Source organism: Gambusia affinis, linkage group LG20 (assembly GCF_019740435.1).
Source record: "Gambusia affinis linkage group LG20, SWU_Gaff_1.0, whole genome shotgun sequence".
Lineage (NCBI taxonomy): Eukaryota > Metazoa > Chordata > Actinopteri > Cyprinodontiformes > Poeciliidae > Gambusia > Gambusia affinis.
The window spans coordinates 374166-387215 of NC_057887.1; the positions used below are offsets into that span (position 1 = coordinate 374166).

The 13050-nt window shown below is 36.0% G+C and overlaps 1 protein-coding gene across 1 annotated transcript in view; it reads right to left on the reverse strand.

Moving 5' to 3' along the window:
- The window catches only part of LOC122822913 (formin-2-like), a 97785-nt gene that overhangs the window by 17791 nt on the left and 66944 nt on the right, over nt 1-13050 (reverse strand). The window contains exons 12-17 of the mRNA XM_044102002.1: nt 11294-11440; nt 8297-8356; nt 6975-7095; nt 5069-5161; nt 4654-4705; nt 4286-4435 (exon numbers count right to left, since the gene is read on the reverse strand). Of these exons, the coding sequence (XP_043957937.1) occupies nt 4286-4435; nt 4654-4705; nt 5069-5161; nt 6975-7095; nt 8297-8356; nt 11294-11440 (623 nt within the window). The remainder of the gene's footprint in view (nt 1-4285; nt 4436-4653; nt 4706-5068; nt 5162-6974; nt 7096-8296; nt 8357-11293; nt 11441-13050) is intronic.

The following is a 13050-nucleotide window of genomic DNA, read 5'->3' on the forward strand; positions in this document are numbered from 1 at the left end:
ACCACAAAGTTTAATGTTAATTGAGATTTTATGAGATAGCCTAAAACAAATAAAGGCATGACTACTAAGTGGAAAGACAGTATGTCATCTTTTTTTACATTAAAAAAATAGAGATTTAACTGCATTTTTATTATGCAGTTAATAAAAATGCATAATAAAAATGCATTTTTATTATGCATTTTTATGCATAATAAAAATGCATAATAAAACACAATTCAATTCAGTTTTTTAATATAGCGCCAATTCAAAATTGTCGTCTCAAAGCACTTGACAAAAAAATAATTTCAGTCAATCACACATACATGCCAGTTACTCCATAATCAAACAGTACAGTATGCTCAATCAATTACTTACAGTAGATTAAAAAGTTTCTATCACGTTTTTGCTTGTTTGGCAATGTGTAAGCCATTCCAGGAGAAGTGAATGCTATTGATCAATAATATATCAATCTATCTATCTATCTATCTATATAACTATATATGAACTGAGGGGCTTGGTGATAGTATCTGAAAAAACTGCAGGCATCCGATCAAAGATGTGGCGTCCTTTTATTATCACTCAACTTACAATTGTTGATGCAGCCAAACAAAATAATCAGCAAATATCAAACTTAGAACTCCTTTCTGATAATACAGTTGTTGAAACTACTGAACTACTGCAAACTATTACAAAAAACCTGTTCTGCCACACTCTAGAACAGTGTTTCCCAAACCTGGTCCTCAAGGCACACTGTCCTACATGTTTTAGAGGTTTCCCTGCTTTAATGTGCCTGATTCAACTGATTGCAGTTCAACAAACGCCTGTTAATCAGTCATCAATTGAAATCAGCTGCACTGAAGCAAGGGAATACCTAAAATATGCAGGGCAGTGTGCCTTGAGGACCAGGGTTGGGAAACACTGGTCTAGAACATTCCAACCCATTAAGGCTCTGATAGGTTGTTGTCGACCATGATTGACAGGCAGACCAGCCAATCACAGTTCAGACAAGCCTACAAGGAGAAGTCCAGCGAAGTTACATCAGGTAACTTCAAGTACACAATATATATATATACAATGATGGCATAGTTACTTTGAAAAGGTAACTTTAATCGGACTACTGATTACTCCTTGAAAAAGTAACTTAGTTATATTACTGACTACTTGATTTGGAAAGTAACTAAGTTACACTAAAAGCAACTTTTTAGTTACTTTCTGCAGCTGCTAACAACAACGCTCCGCCTCCTGTGAAAATAACATTGAGCTTTGCCAATACTTTTTTGTAAGTTATTTTATAATGGTAACATCAACAATGTGTCTCCACTGATAAGGCTGAACTGAAGAGATTGTACAAAAAACAGTACAAAAAAATAAAAAACATGAGTAATTTGTGTGGTCCACTGTTGTCTGGAAAACTCTAAGAAGGATTTTAAAGCCCCCCTCCCCCCAGCCTCCAGATTCTGCGTTACGCCCCTGAGTTTGATGTCGCAGCGCACAGAGCTCCTCCTGCAGCTCCACAGCTCAGATGGCTGCGACACTTATCGTAATATTAATAATTATAACGGTGCTAACTTGCCATTATAATTATTGCCAACTACGGACACGTTTATTCGTGGCTGTTTTCACGTTTATTGCGCTGTTCATATTGGTCTCGATGTTTGCAGTTTTCTGGAGCGCAACGCGAAGCTCGACGTCATTGAGAGGTAATAAATTAAGTTGACATTAACAAAGACAAAGCGGGACGAATCATCCGGGAAATGATGAACAGGGAAATACTAAGACTACCTTAATGACGGACAAATTCTGGGATTTATTGTGAGTCTTTGTTTATTCCCGAGCCCAAATGAGCAACTTCACGTTCAAAAACGAGCCCAAAAAGGCGCAACCAACAACTCGTTAAATTTGCAAGCGACTTTAAAAAAAATGAAGCCCAAAGCCGCTTATAATAATCGGACTTGGCGACAGAAACTGAAAATAGTTCCAGTTTTTCCACCAACCAAATGCGCATCTCCCTCCATTGTTTACATTTCTGTTGCATAGAGACGTCGGTCACTCAACAAGACGAGTAGAGGAAATACGATTAAATAACAATAAAAGATAGTAACGCAAAAATGATTTTGATAAGTAACTGTAGTCTGACTACTGGATTTGAAATAGCAACGCGTTAGATTACTCATTACGGAAAAAAGTGGTCCGACGTCAGTAACATACTGACATCACTGGCCAAAACATCCTCTAAGGTGGGAAACATTTCCACTGATACCCACTCCACACGCGCACCCCACAGTACCAACTTTTTCCTAAATCCACAGAGTTGATCGTGTGCGAAAAAGACGTTTCTCTCACATCAGTAGACAGCAAGCAGATAGCTTTTCCAGTTTACTTTTTCCCTCGCACCTCGCCTCCCCTAAAGTGCTCTGGCGCCCCCCAGGGGAGGCGCGCCTCACACTTTGAAAACCGCCGCTCTAAATGAACTGCAGTCTTCTACTTGCTCAAGATGAAAGTTTAGAGGGCGGTCGGGTCTTGGTGGATTTGCAATGGTCTGATTCTCCTTCCATTTTGATATGATCGCTTCCTCACTGCTCCTTGAGATGTTTAAAGCTCAGGAAATCTTTTTGTATCCAAATCCGGCTTTAAACTTCTCCACAACTGTGTCTCGGACCTGCCTGGTGTGTTTGTTGGTCTTCATGATGCTCTGTGCGATTTAAACACAACCATCACAGAGCAGGTAGATTTATACAGGGACTTGTTTACACACAGGTGGATTCTACTTATCATCAGTCATTTAGGACAACATTGGATCATTCAGAGATTTCACTGAACTTCTGGAGTGAGCTTGGTGCATTGAAAGTAAAGAGCCGAATAATATTGCACGCCCCACTTTTCAGTTTTTTATTTGGTAAAGTTTAAAATATCCAACAAATTTTATCCCATCTCACGATTGTGTCTCACTCATTGTTCATTCTTAACAAAATAATAAAAATTTTAGATCTTTATGTTTGAAGCCTGAAAAGTGGCAAAAGGTTGAAATGTTCAAGGGGGCCAAATATGTCAATGTCAAATTTATTTATATAGCACTTTAAAAACAGGTGTAAAACTGCACCAAAGCACTGCACAAGAACAACAATAACACAAAAAAAATACTTTCACAAGGCAAAGTATGCTTGGGAATTATACTAACAGAAGATGATTGGCTGAATATCTGGGAGGCCCAAATTACAACATCTTCTTCTATAATTTGGAGAACATGGTTTTGAAGAACACAATCAGATTTTTTGTAACACTCAAAATCACCAGTAAATTCAAACCTACAGTTCAACCATGTTATAGAGATTGTGGAGAATTTAATGTTAACCACACACGTTTTCTAGCTTTGTCCCAGAATCACACAGTTCTGGGACAAAATACACAAGGAGATTGTAACAATATTGGGTTACACAATACCTAAAACCTGTTTGGTTTTATATCTTGGTCTGCAAAATACTGCACTTAAAAATGCAATATTATTTATTTAAAATTCTGCTAATGGCAGCCAAAAAGGTAATCACCAGGAAATGGTGCCAACCTGAATCTCCTACTACAAAGAAATTTATACTCATTATTTGAGACAGAGATTTTAACACATAAAAAGGACAAAGGAAGAGCAATGCCAGGACAAATTGGAAACATTGACAAATGTCACATCAACGTTAAAGGACTAATTTTGGATAAAAAGGGTTCCCTTGTATTATGTGTTATTTAACTAAGAATCTCCCCATAGTGGAGTTGTTTTTTTTTTTGTCTCTTATAATTTCCATGTATTATTTGACCTTTTTTCTTAATTGTACCTAAAAATGTCATTAAAAATGTTATTTAAAACAAAATAAGTGGAGTTTACTTGAAAATTGTATGCAAACTTGCCTAAAATTTAAAAACATTAATATGAACTGATTGAGTAACATTGTCTTTTTTTTTTGTGTAGCATAGCATGCTAAGATAACTCATTAAGTCAGTTATCATTGACTTAAATGAGTTATCATTAAGTCAATGAGTTTCCTCAAATCGAGTTCAATTAATTTATCAGATTTAACAGTTTACACTCACAATCCTTTTAGCCTTAGGCATCTATGCATTTTTTATTGTCACCATCTGAAAATAAAAAATAGAAAATCTTCTATTTCATAAGATAAAATGGAAATATATTTTCAGGATCTAAACCTAAAATCCATAAATAAGATAAGAGAAAAAAAGATAGGGATGGAAGTAAAAAATAAAAGTTTCAGGAAAAAATACATTTCTATGGTGAAGGAGTGGACTGGTAGTATTCTACCTTTCCTTGAGAATTGTTTTGTTCTCTTTTTTCCATTGGTCCTTGAAATCGGAGGAGAATTCATGCCAGATGGAAAATAAAGTGTTGGGGGAAACCTCCTTTTCTCCTGCTTTTGGCTTCACTGAATAGAACACCGTCAGCTCTAGGAACCTAAAGAGAACAGACACATCCACAATGTTCTTTTTTTTATATTTAACAACCAGAGAGAGATACAGCTACAGTTCCTAAATTTGTCTTACTTTTTAAAATAAGATTTTGTGAAAAAAAAAATATTAAAAAAAATACACAAAGTATAAAGTAATCACAGCGATATACAGGAAACTATGCCATCAATGAGTGTTAAACAGAAAAAAACAGCCTGAGCTTACAGTTTGTGAGTGCTGCTGAGTTGAGCATCCAGGATCTCTAGTTCACTTTTAGCTAACAAAGGAAAAAAAGTTTGAAACTCAGTTTCATTTCATTTGTTTATTTTTTGGTACCACACAGCAAAAGTTAGTACACACATTCACTCCAATAAACACAGTAGTAGTTCAGGCTGTGTCTATCTCCTGCCCTGTCCTTGCATTTCATTACAGAACCAGTACTGAAAATGGTGTAATGTAATCTTACATCTGGCCTTCCTGAGACAGTGTGTTATTTTTCAAAGATGAATAGGAAATAGCCTTTCAGGAAAGAGGCCAGAAGGCCTGGCCTCTTGTGGCTGAAAGAAAAATTCTGCTGGAAAATGAGGAAAGACCACTCCTGATTGCCTAATCATGATTGGTTAATAGATTTACAGCATACCTTGTGCAAGAAACGCGTCCATCTTCTCTTTGAAAGGTTGCAAGTTATCCTCATCAGACACCTTGCACACCTTTTCCACTTCCGATGTACATGCTAGTTAAAGTGATGAGTGTAAAACATCTGGGTTACACAAACAACATTTATTAATAATAAAATAAGATTTACATGTTGTGCCTCAGTGAATGATGTAATATTCATGATCCTGACATTGTGTAAGAACATTGTATCCAGACTACACTGTGTGCACAATTATTAGGCAAGTTTTAGTTTATAAAACTAAGAATTCTAATAGTTTTTATACATATTTTCCAACTCCAAGCGGTATAAACATGAATGCTTATTGAATATAAACACATCAGCTGATGAGTATTTGTTTAATGAGGGAGCGTGAGGCCTCACCCTATACCAAGGTGTGCAGAATTATTAGGCACCTTCTTTTCCTCAGGCAAAATGGATAAAAAAGAGATGTAAGAAACTAAGATAAGATATAGGGGTGTGATCACAGAACCATCTAACCACTTGCTGCAAATAGTGAACAAAGTTGCAAGAAATGTGTTGAGAAAAAAGATGTAAATTTACTGCCAAAGATTTGAAAAGAATCAAACGTGATTATCTTCCAGTGCTGTTATATTCCAGAACTGCAACCTATCTGAACTCTGAACATCTTGTACTTCTGGGAACTCCAGAGACATGGCCAAGGTAAGGAAGGCTGAAACCCGACCACCACTAAACAAGACACTTAAGTTGAAACATCCATACTAGGCCAAGACAGATCTGAAGACAGATCTTTCAAAGGTTTTATGGACTGATGAGATGAGAATGACTCTTGACGGACCAGATGGACGGGCCTGTATCTGATGCGAAGTGGAGCTCTGTGCCCATTACTGATCCAAACACCAGCAAGGTGGAGGCAGGTACTTGTATGGGTGCTATGGGGTGCTATTACTAAAGTTGAGCTAGTAGAACCTTTTCAGGTTGAAGATGGACTCAAAATTAACTCCACAGCCTACTACCAGTTTTTAGAAAACACTTTCTTTAAGCAGCGGTACTGGAAAAAGTCTGCATCTTTTAAGAAGACCATGATTTTTATGAAGGACAATTCTCCATCGCATGCATCAAGTACTCCTCTATGTGGCTAGCCAGTAAAGGCCTTAAAGATGAAAGAATAATGAAGTAGCCCCCTTCTTCCCCAGACCTAAACCCCATTAAAAACCTATTGGCCCTCCTTAAATGGGAGATTTATGGTGATAGAAAACAAAACACATCTCTGAAATGTGTCTGGGTTGTGGTTGCTGCTGCACAAAAAGATCATCAAGAGATCAAGAAACTGACAGACTCTATGAATGGAAGTCTGTCGGTTCAACTGCTATTGAAAAAATGGAAGCTATATTGGTCTCTGATTTATTTTTTGAATGTTACAAATGTTTATTTGTCAATTTTATTCTCACTTTAACGGATGACAATAAACTGGTGAGATGGGGAAATTTTCAGTTTTAATTCAGTTGCAAAATAATTCTGCACACTAATAGTTGCCCAATAATTGTGCACACATAGATATTGTCTTAAAAAAGCCAAAATCTTACTTTTACTTTCTTAAATATTCAAGTTTGAGAGGTTATTGTTTGAGAGCACTGTAGTTGTTAAGTAATTAAATTAATCCCCAAAACTACAACTTGCGTGATAATTGTACATACAGCGTACAGCTTCTGATGGCATATCAAACAGATTAAAATAATTTCTCTCTCAGATCCTTGGGTCATCATGACTGGACTCTCTGTTTCGTAGCAATCTAGCATCTGGATTTGTTTTTATTCTACCTTTTTTTTCCTTCTTTTTCTTCAATATTCTGATTTAATGGAGCATGAGTTTATTATCTTGTTGATTTTTTTGTCTACATTTGTGTTACCTCTGAGGTCCTTCCGAAGTCGAATGAAGTCCTTCTGAAAATCTTCAAATTTCATCTGTGAAGCTTGGAACAGGTCATGAGGCTCAGGAAGCGGAAACACAGACGTCTCCTTCCCAGCATCCTTTTGATCAATACATACATATTAAACAGTATGAAAGATTGACAACAAGAAAGTAAAAATGCCAAAAAAAAAAGTGCATAGATTTATCACTAACAAAAACGTTGCAGGTAAAATGTTCATTTTTAAATTTTTATAGAAAAATATATGGACACAATGTGTTACAAAATGTAGTAATGAATACTTGCGAGTTTTAACAGGTGGTCGTTTTGATAGATCAGGATGATACATTTAATAACTTGAGTACAGAAATAATAAATCATGGTTATGAAAACAGTGAAGTCCAGTGTTTGTTTTGATGCTTTCTGACTTCAATAGCTGTTGAAGTCAGAAATTGTTTGCGCTAGGGTTCACTAGAGAAAACCCTACTCCCAATTCTTATGACCCCAACGAGAGGAGTTGGGTGGAAGTCATATAATAAAAATACGTTTTACCTTTATTACTACCATATAACATGCATTAATGGTCTCATTCCAGTCAAACAACTGTTGAAACCTATGAAGCTGCAGAACAAAAACTGGGCATCACTTGTTTACTGATATCAGGGCCCTTGGTTTTCTTAACATTGTTGACTTCAAAAGCAATACCCAATATGTTACCTTCATAAACTTTATAGATTTTTAAACCAGCACCCATTGCTTTCTGTCATTAATCTTGAAGGTATCAGTAATAGATTAGGTTTTTTAAACGTCATATCTATTCTCTGTTCACTATACAATACATATCAACAAAGTTCAGCTAATCTTATTAGGATTTTAGACAAAAAAAATGAATGCATAATTGTAAAGTGGAAAAAAGTATAAACAAAAAGCACATGATTTTTTAAGGCAGGTTTATATAAAAGTAAAATTCACTTAACATGGCTTTATTTAATACTAACATTACTTCTGAAAGCAATTTCTTGCACAGGGTTTTGTTTATGTCGCAGAATAAAGGGAGTTGAATTCAAACGCCTTTTATTTTTACAACACTTATGTTGTATTGTTTTTCTGTCATTTAACAATTTTCCCTACTTTGTATTGGTCTATCACATAAAATCCCAATAAAATGTGTTTTGTATGTGTGTGGTTAATAGACATGCAATGCACAGTAACCATCTGATTGTAAGGAAACTTTGGACATTACAATAACATTATCACATGTAAAATGCTGCAAAGAAAAAAAGCTGAAAGTTTGAGCTTAATAAAGAAAGGTAGAGGTTTACCTCATCAAAGTGTCTGAGGTAGTAGGCTACAATGTATGACAGAAGACTTTTAGCGCCATCCTGCATGTAGAAAAACAACAAGAAGAGACACTGACATTTTGAACAACGTGGAGATAACAGTACAAACAATAAACAGACGTTTACTATTTCCAATAGCTGTATAAACTGCCCATTCAAGTTTCTAGCATTTTGTGAGGATAGCATTTTTCTTTTATACTACAAATATGTACATGCAAAATGTTTATAAAAGCCTAAATAAATACTACTTTACCAAACATTTCTATGAAGTAGTCTGTTCAAATTACTGTTATGGAATTTGGAAACAAGCTGATGCAATTTTGATTTCATTTCATTTGATGTAAGTCTGTAGCCACCGAAACACCCACAGGCTTCTTCTTAAGATGTAAAGGTTTAATTACATGAATCTAATGGTCGACTCTGTGACATATAAAGTACTCCTGTGTTTCTTTTTATTGCGTGTAAGCTTTGCTTTCTCAAACTCCCATTTGTTTATGGCAGATTGCCGCTCACACTGAGCTTGGTTCTACTTGAAAGTTCTTCCTGATAGACAAGAAACATTTGTACTTTTTTTGAAAAACACTTTATTGATCTCAAAGAGAAATTAAATGTTGTAATTAAATTTAATTAAAAATGTATAGTAGATAGTGATGGTAGTAGGCAGGAAAGATCTCCAGAAAGATCTCCTTCTTTCCATCATCATCTCCAGAGAATCCACACTCACTGCCAGAACAGGACCAGCCTTCTTTATCAGGTTGCTGAATTGTTTTAGGTTTTTCCAAAGGATAATTTTGAAAAATTATCAGCATTTGTGGTTTCTTTTGGCTCTTTAGAAAGCAATTAATTGGGCTTAAGTAGCTTTTCTTTTTTTGTATTATGTTGCACATTGACAGGAATAAACCCTAATAACCCTAAAAGAAATGTGCAATATAATAAGAAAAAAGAAAAGCTACTTAAGCCCAACAACTTTTCTTTGAAATACTTTTAAACACTGAAGGAACTTTTGAGCACTTAGTGTAAAAGCAAAGTGGTGGAACGGATTCCGCCAGTGAAACAAATCTATTCCTAAAAAATGTTTATAGATGATAGGCCAGGCTTTGTTTATGCATTTACAGCCGGACCAATCACACCGCTGGTGCCTCCGCGAGTTGCCTCGTGCGCTTGCAGCAGCTGGGTTAAGTTAACTTATTCGTGGATCACACGCGCCTTCTTTCACTCAAACTGGACACAGGCTGCCATGTGTCCAGTTTTCATCAATCCCCTGTGAGGAATCATGTGTCTTGAAAGAGTTTTTGATCAAGGTAAGAGTTTAAACCCCACCGCGTTAGCTCCGGTTGCTCAGTGAACCGCAGGAATAACTTGTAGTCATACTTTCTGAGTGCATTGAGCGAGCGGTGAGAATGATTTATTGGTAGACAAAGAATTTTGTGTGGCTTTTCCATCTCAGCACGCTGCCCAGCACCCGGCTCTGTCTGCGCTGATAAAGTTTATGTATGTGTTCCCAGTTGGTCGGTGCGTTAGTTGTTACTGAACCAGCGCTAACCTCATCATACAGATTCAGCGCGGTGAGGAGATTTCACACTCTCCTCACAGTCACGCATCGCACTGGGTTTATGTTATTTTTAGTATTATTTTTCCGGTTACACAAAGAATCAAACCATATCAAATTCTTTGTCCACTTAGTCAGATAGAGTTAATGTGTCCAACTGCGCAGAGATCTGAGAAACTCATGCCATAAACTCCAGCAACAGTTTCTGCGGCCTTTTTAAAAACTCAACAGACAGAAATTGAAGAGCTACTAAAGCCACATTAGCGGCATTTAATTAAATCTCCGGTTTCTTCCACATCTCCCGCAAATGCAGTGGATTTGACTCATCATGCAGGGCCGGTCCAAGGTTGAGGCCTAGAGCAGAATTTGACTTAGGGGCCCCTCTTGTTGCTAAAAAATCAGCACCACTAAGAATTTCGTAGATTTAGAGAAATCTGAGAGAGGTGGAGTAGTTTAACGGCCACCTAGTTATAATCGCAGTTTACTAATTTGTATTTGTGAACAAACAAAGCTCAAACTAAAAGATTAAACTCATAGCATCAGATTGTTGCTATAGTAACAAAACAAAATGAATATTGTTCTTCAAACTTTTTACAAAGTAAACTTGCCAGATACTTAAAATCTTACATATTAAACAATTTAAACAATTTAAATTATTTTAATATTTGTATGCTGAAAACATTAAATCAAATTTAATAGCATTGATAATGTCAATAAACAAATGTTACATCTATGTATTTGAGGTCTGTGTTAAAATATTAGCATTTATGGCCCCTAAAGCCCTGGGGACCCTATTGGAGCCGTTGACTTAACTTGGGTTAAACCAGTGTTTCTCAATTCCGGTCCCTAGGCCCCCCCGCCCTGCATGTTTTAGGTGTTTCCCTTCTGCCACACACCTGGATTGAATATGTGGGTGATTAACAGGCTTCTGCAGCACTTGATGCCTGCAGAACAGGTAATGCAATCATTTGGATCAGCTGCTCTGAAATAGGGGCACATCTAAAACATGCAGAGCAGGAGGGCCTGAGGACTGGAATTGAAAACCACTGAGTTAAACAGAAGTGCAAATAATTAATATTCATTTTAATTGTATTTTTTGATTTGTTGTTTTTAAGACTAATTGGGTTTAAATAGCGTTTCACTGGCGATGTTGTCCAGTAACATATAATTACCCAGTGATATCTTTACATTTCCTGTCTACTTAATATCTTTTAATACAAAAACACGGTGGACCACCAGTGGACCGCCTCGAAGACCTGACCACTGGGCTTATCAAGGTTTCTGGGGGAAACCCTGGCTAAGATGAAATTGGAAAGTGTTTTAGTACATTTTGCACAAAACAAAACAAGACAAACGAACAAAAAAATTCAAGAGGCCCAAAAATGATTTCAAGTTGAAATGTTTTAACAAAATATGATTTCATTACTCACATTGCTCTTGACATCTTTGAGTTTTGGCAAAATCTCAAGATTGAAGCCATCAGCTTGACCTCTTGTTCGATTCCCACCATTCATGAAATTACCAAATGCCAGAACCAAACCTAGAATCTTCTTTACTGAAACATTGTCCTGCAGAGTCTGTCAAAAGGTTGAAGACAAAGATGGATAATGTATGGTTTGGTTTCTTTTCTGATATTACATAAATGAAAAAAAAATAATTAAAAATCTATAGGAATAAGGAGAAAGACAAAACAATAAGAAAATGTTGTTATTTTATTCATATATTAATTGTAAAAGAACTAAACAATCAACATGATTTGTTGAACCAAATAACTTCCATCCAGATAAAAATTCAATATTAAATCAAAAACAAACCTTCCCTATCAATTACCACTATGAAGACCACTAGAACCACAAAAATTCTTAACAAAATAAAGATAACTCAACACACTTCTTAAGTGAAACAAATCTATGTCAATCTTGGCCCATGTTCTTTCAGGCTCCTAATGTGATATCAGAGGCTAAGCTATCGGAGCCAATGAAAAGGAGACGAATGTCCTGTGTATCAGCGGTGAGACGTCCTGATGTTACGTTCCCCAACATCCCAAGAAATCTACCAGTTTGCTCCAGACATGTCCAGTCTGGTGAGTGTCTAAATTCACTTTGTTAGTGTTGTGTCATATTGTTTTGCTATGATTTTGTCCAGGTGTACTCATGTTCAGTTACGTTGAGTTCATTTAAGTGGGTCAACCTTGTTCAGGTCGGGCTTACAATTTTTATGTAGCATAGTCCAAGTTTTGTCAGTGAACATCGAGGTTATTCCATTATTGTGAAGTAAACTATTTTACTAGTGTTATCAAATTTACAGCATTAATATCAATATGTGTTCTGATATCTCCTCTTCAAGGCAAACCGACGTATGAAATGGATTAGCTCAGTCCAGACTGAATATGGGTCACTGCGAGGTAAACGCCGCAACATGGGACCGACATGCGCGTCAAATAAAGAGACGATACAGCAAGACCATGATGGATCAACAAGTTACAGAGATTGTGTTTTCATGATTTACCCCAGAAGAGGTAAACCATGAAAACACAGTAGCAGAGGCTGTAGAAGAGGAGCAAGTTGGAGAGGCTAAGGAGGAAACTCCAGGAGAAGAGCTCAGCAAGACTCTGAAGTGGAACATGAACCATTTGTGTTTAAATATGTGTTCAGTTGGAAGTGGCTGTTTTCTCTCATTTATTCATTTAATGTGGTAAACATTCGTGAAACGTTTGATTCAAGCACTTCAAGTTGCATGTAAACAGGTGACTCGCATTTCAAGTAAAAATTATCAAGTATTTAAAATATTTCAGGTAATAAACATGCATGTAATGGAAGATTATATTTTTAAATGAACATTTTATTTGATTAAAGTAAACAATTATATAATCACACATTTTGCAGTAAACATTTAATTTAACAGGCAAACCAGATGAAAGAGCCCATCTTTAAACATTTAATGTGTAATTAAACAGTTCAGAGTAAACAATAAAGGTAAATATTATGAAATAGATCACACTAATATTTGTTGTATTTAACACATTTCAGGTAAGAAGTGAACATGTAATAAAATAGATCCTGTCCTAGAATTTTATGTAATTGAACATTACAGGTAATGAATGTGATAATCATCTGAGGTAATACATTTTGGAACATTTTAAAAATATATTTATTAAATATAAAATTAGTTAAATAAAAAAGGGGTC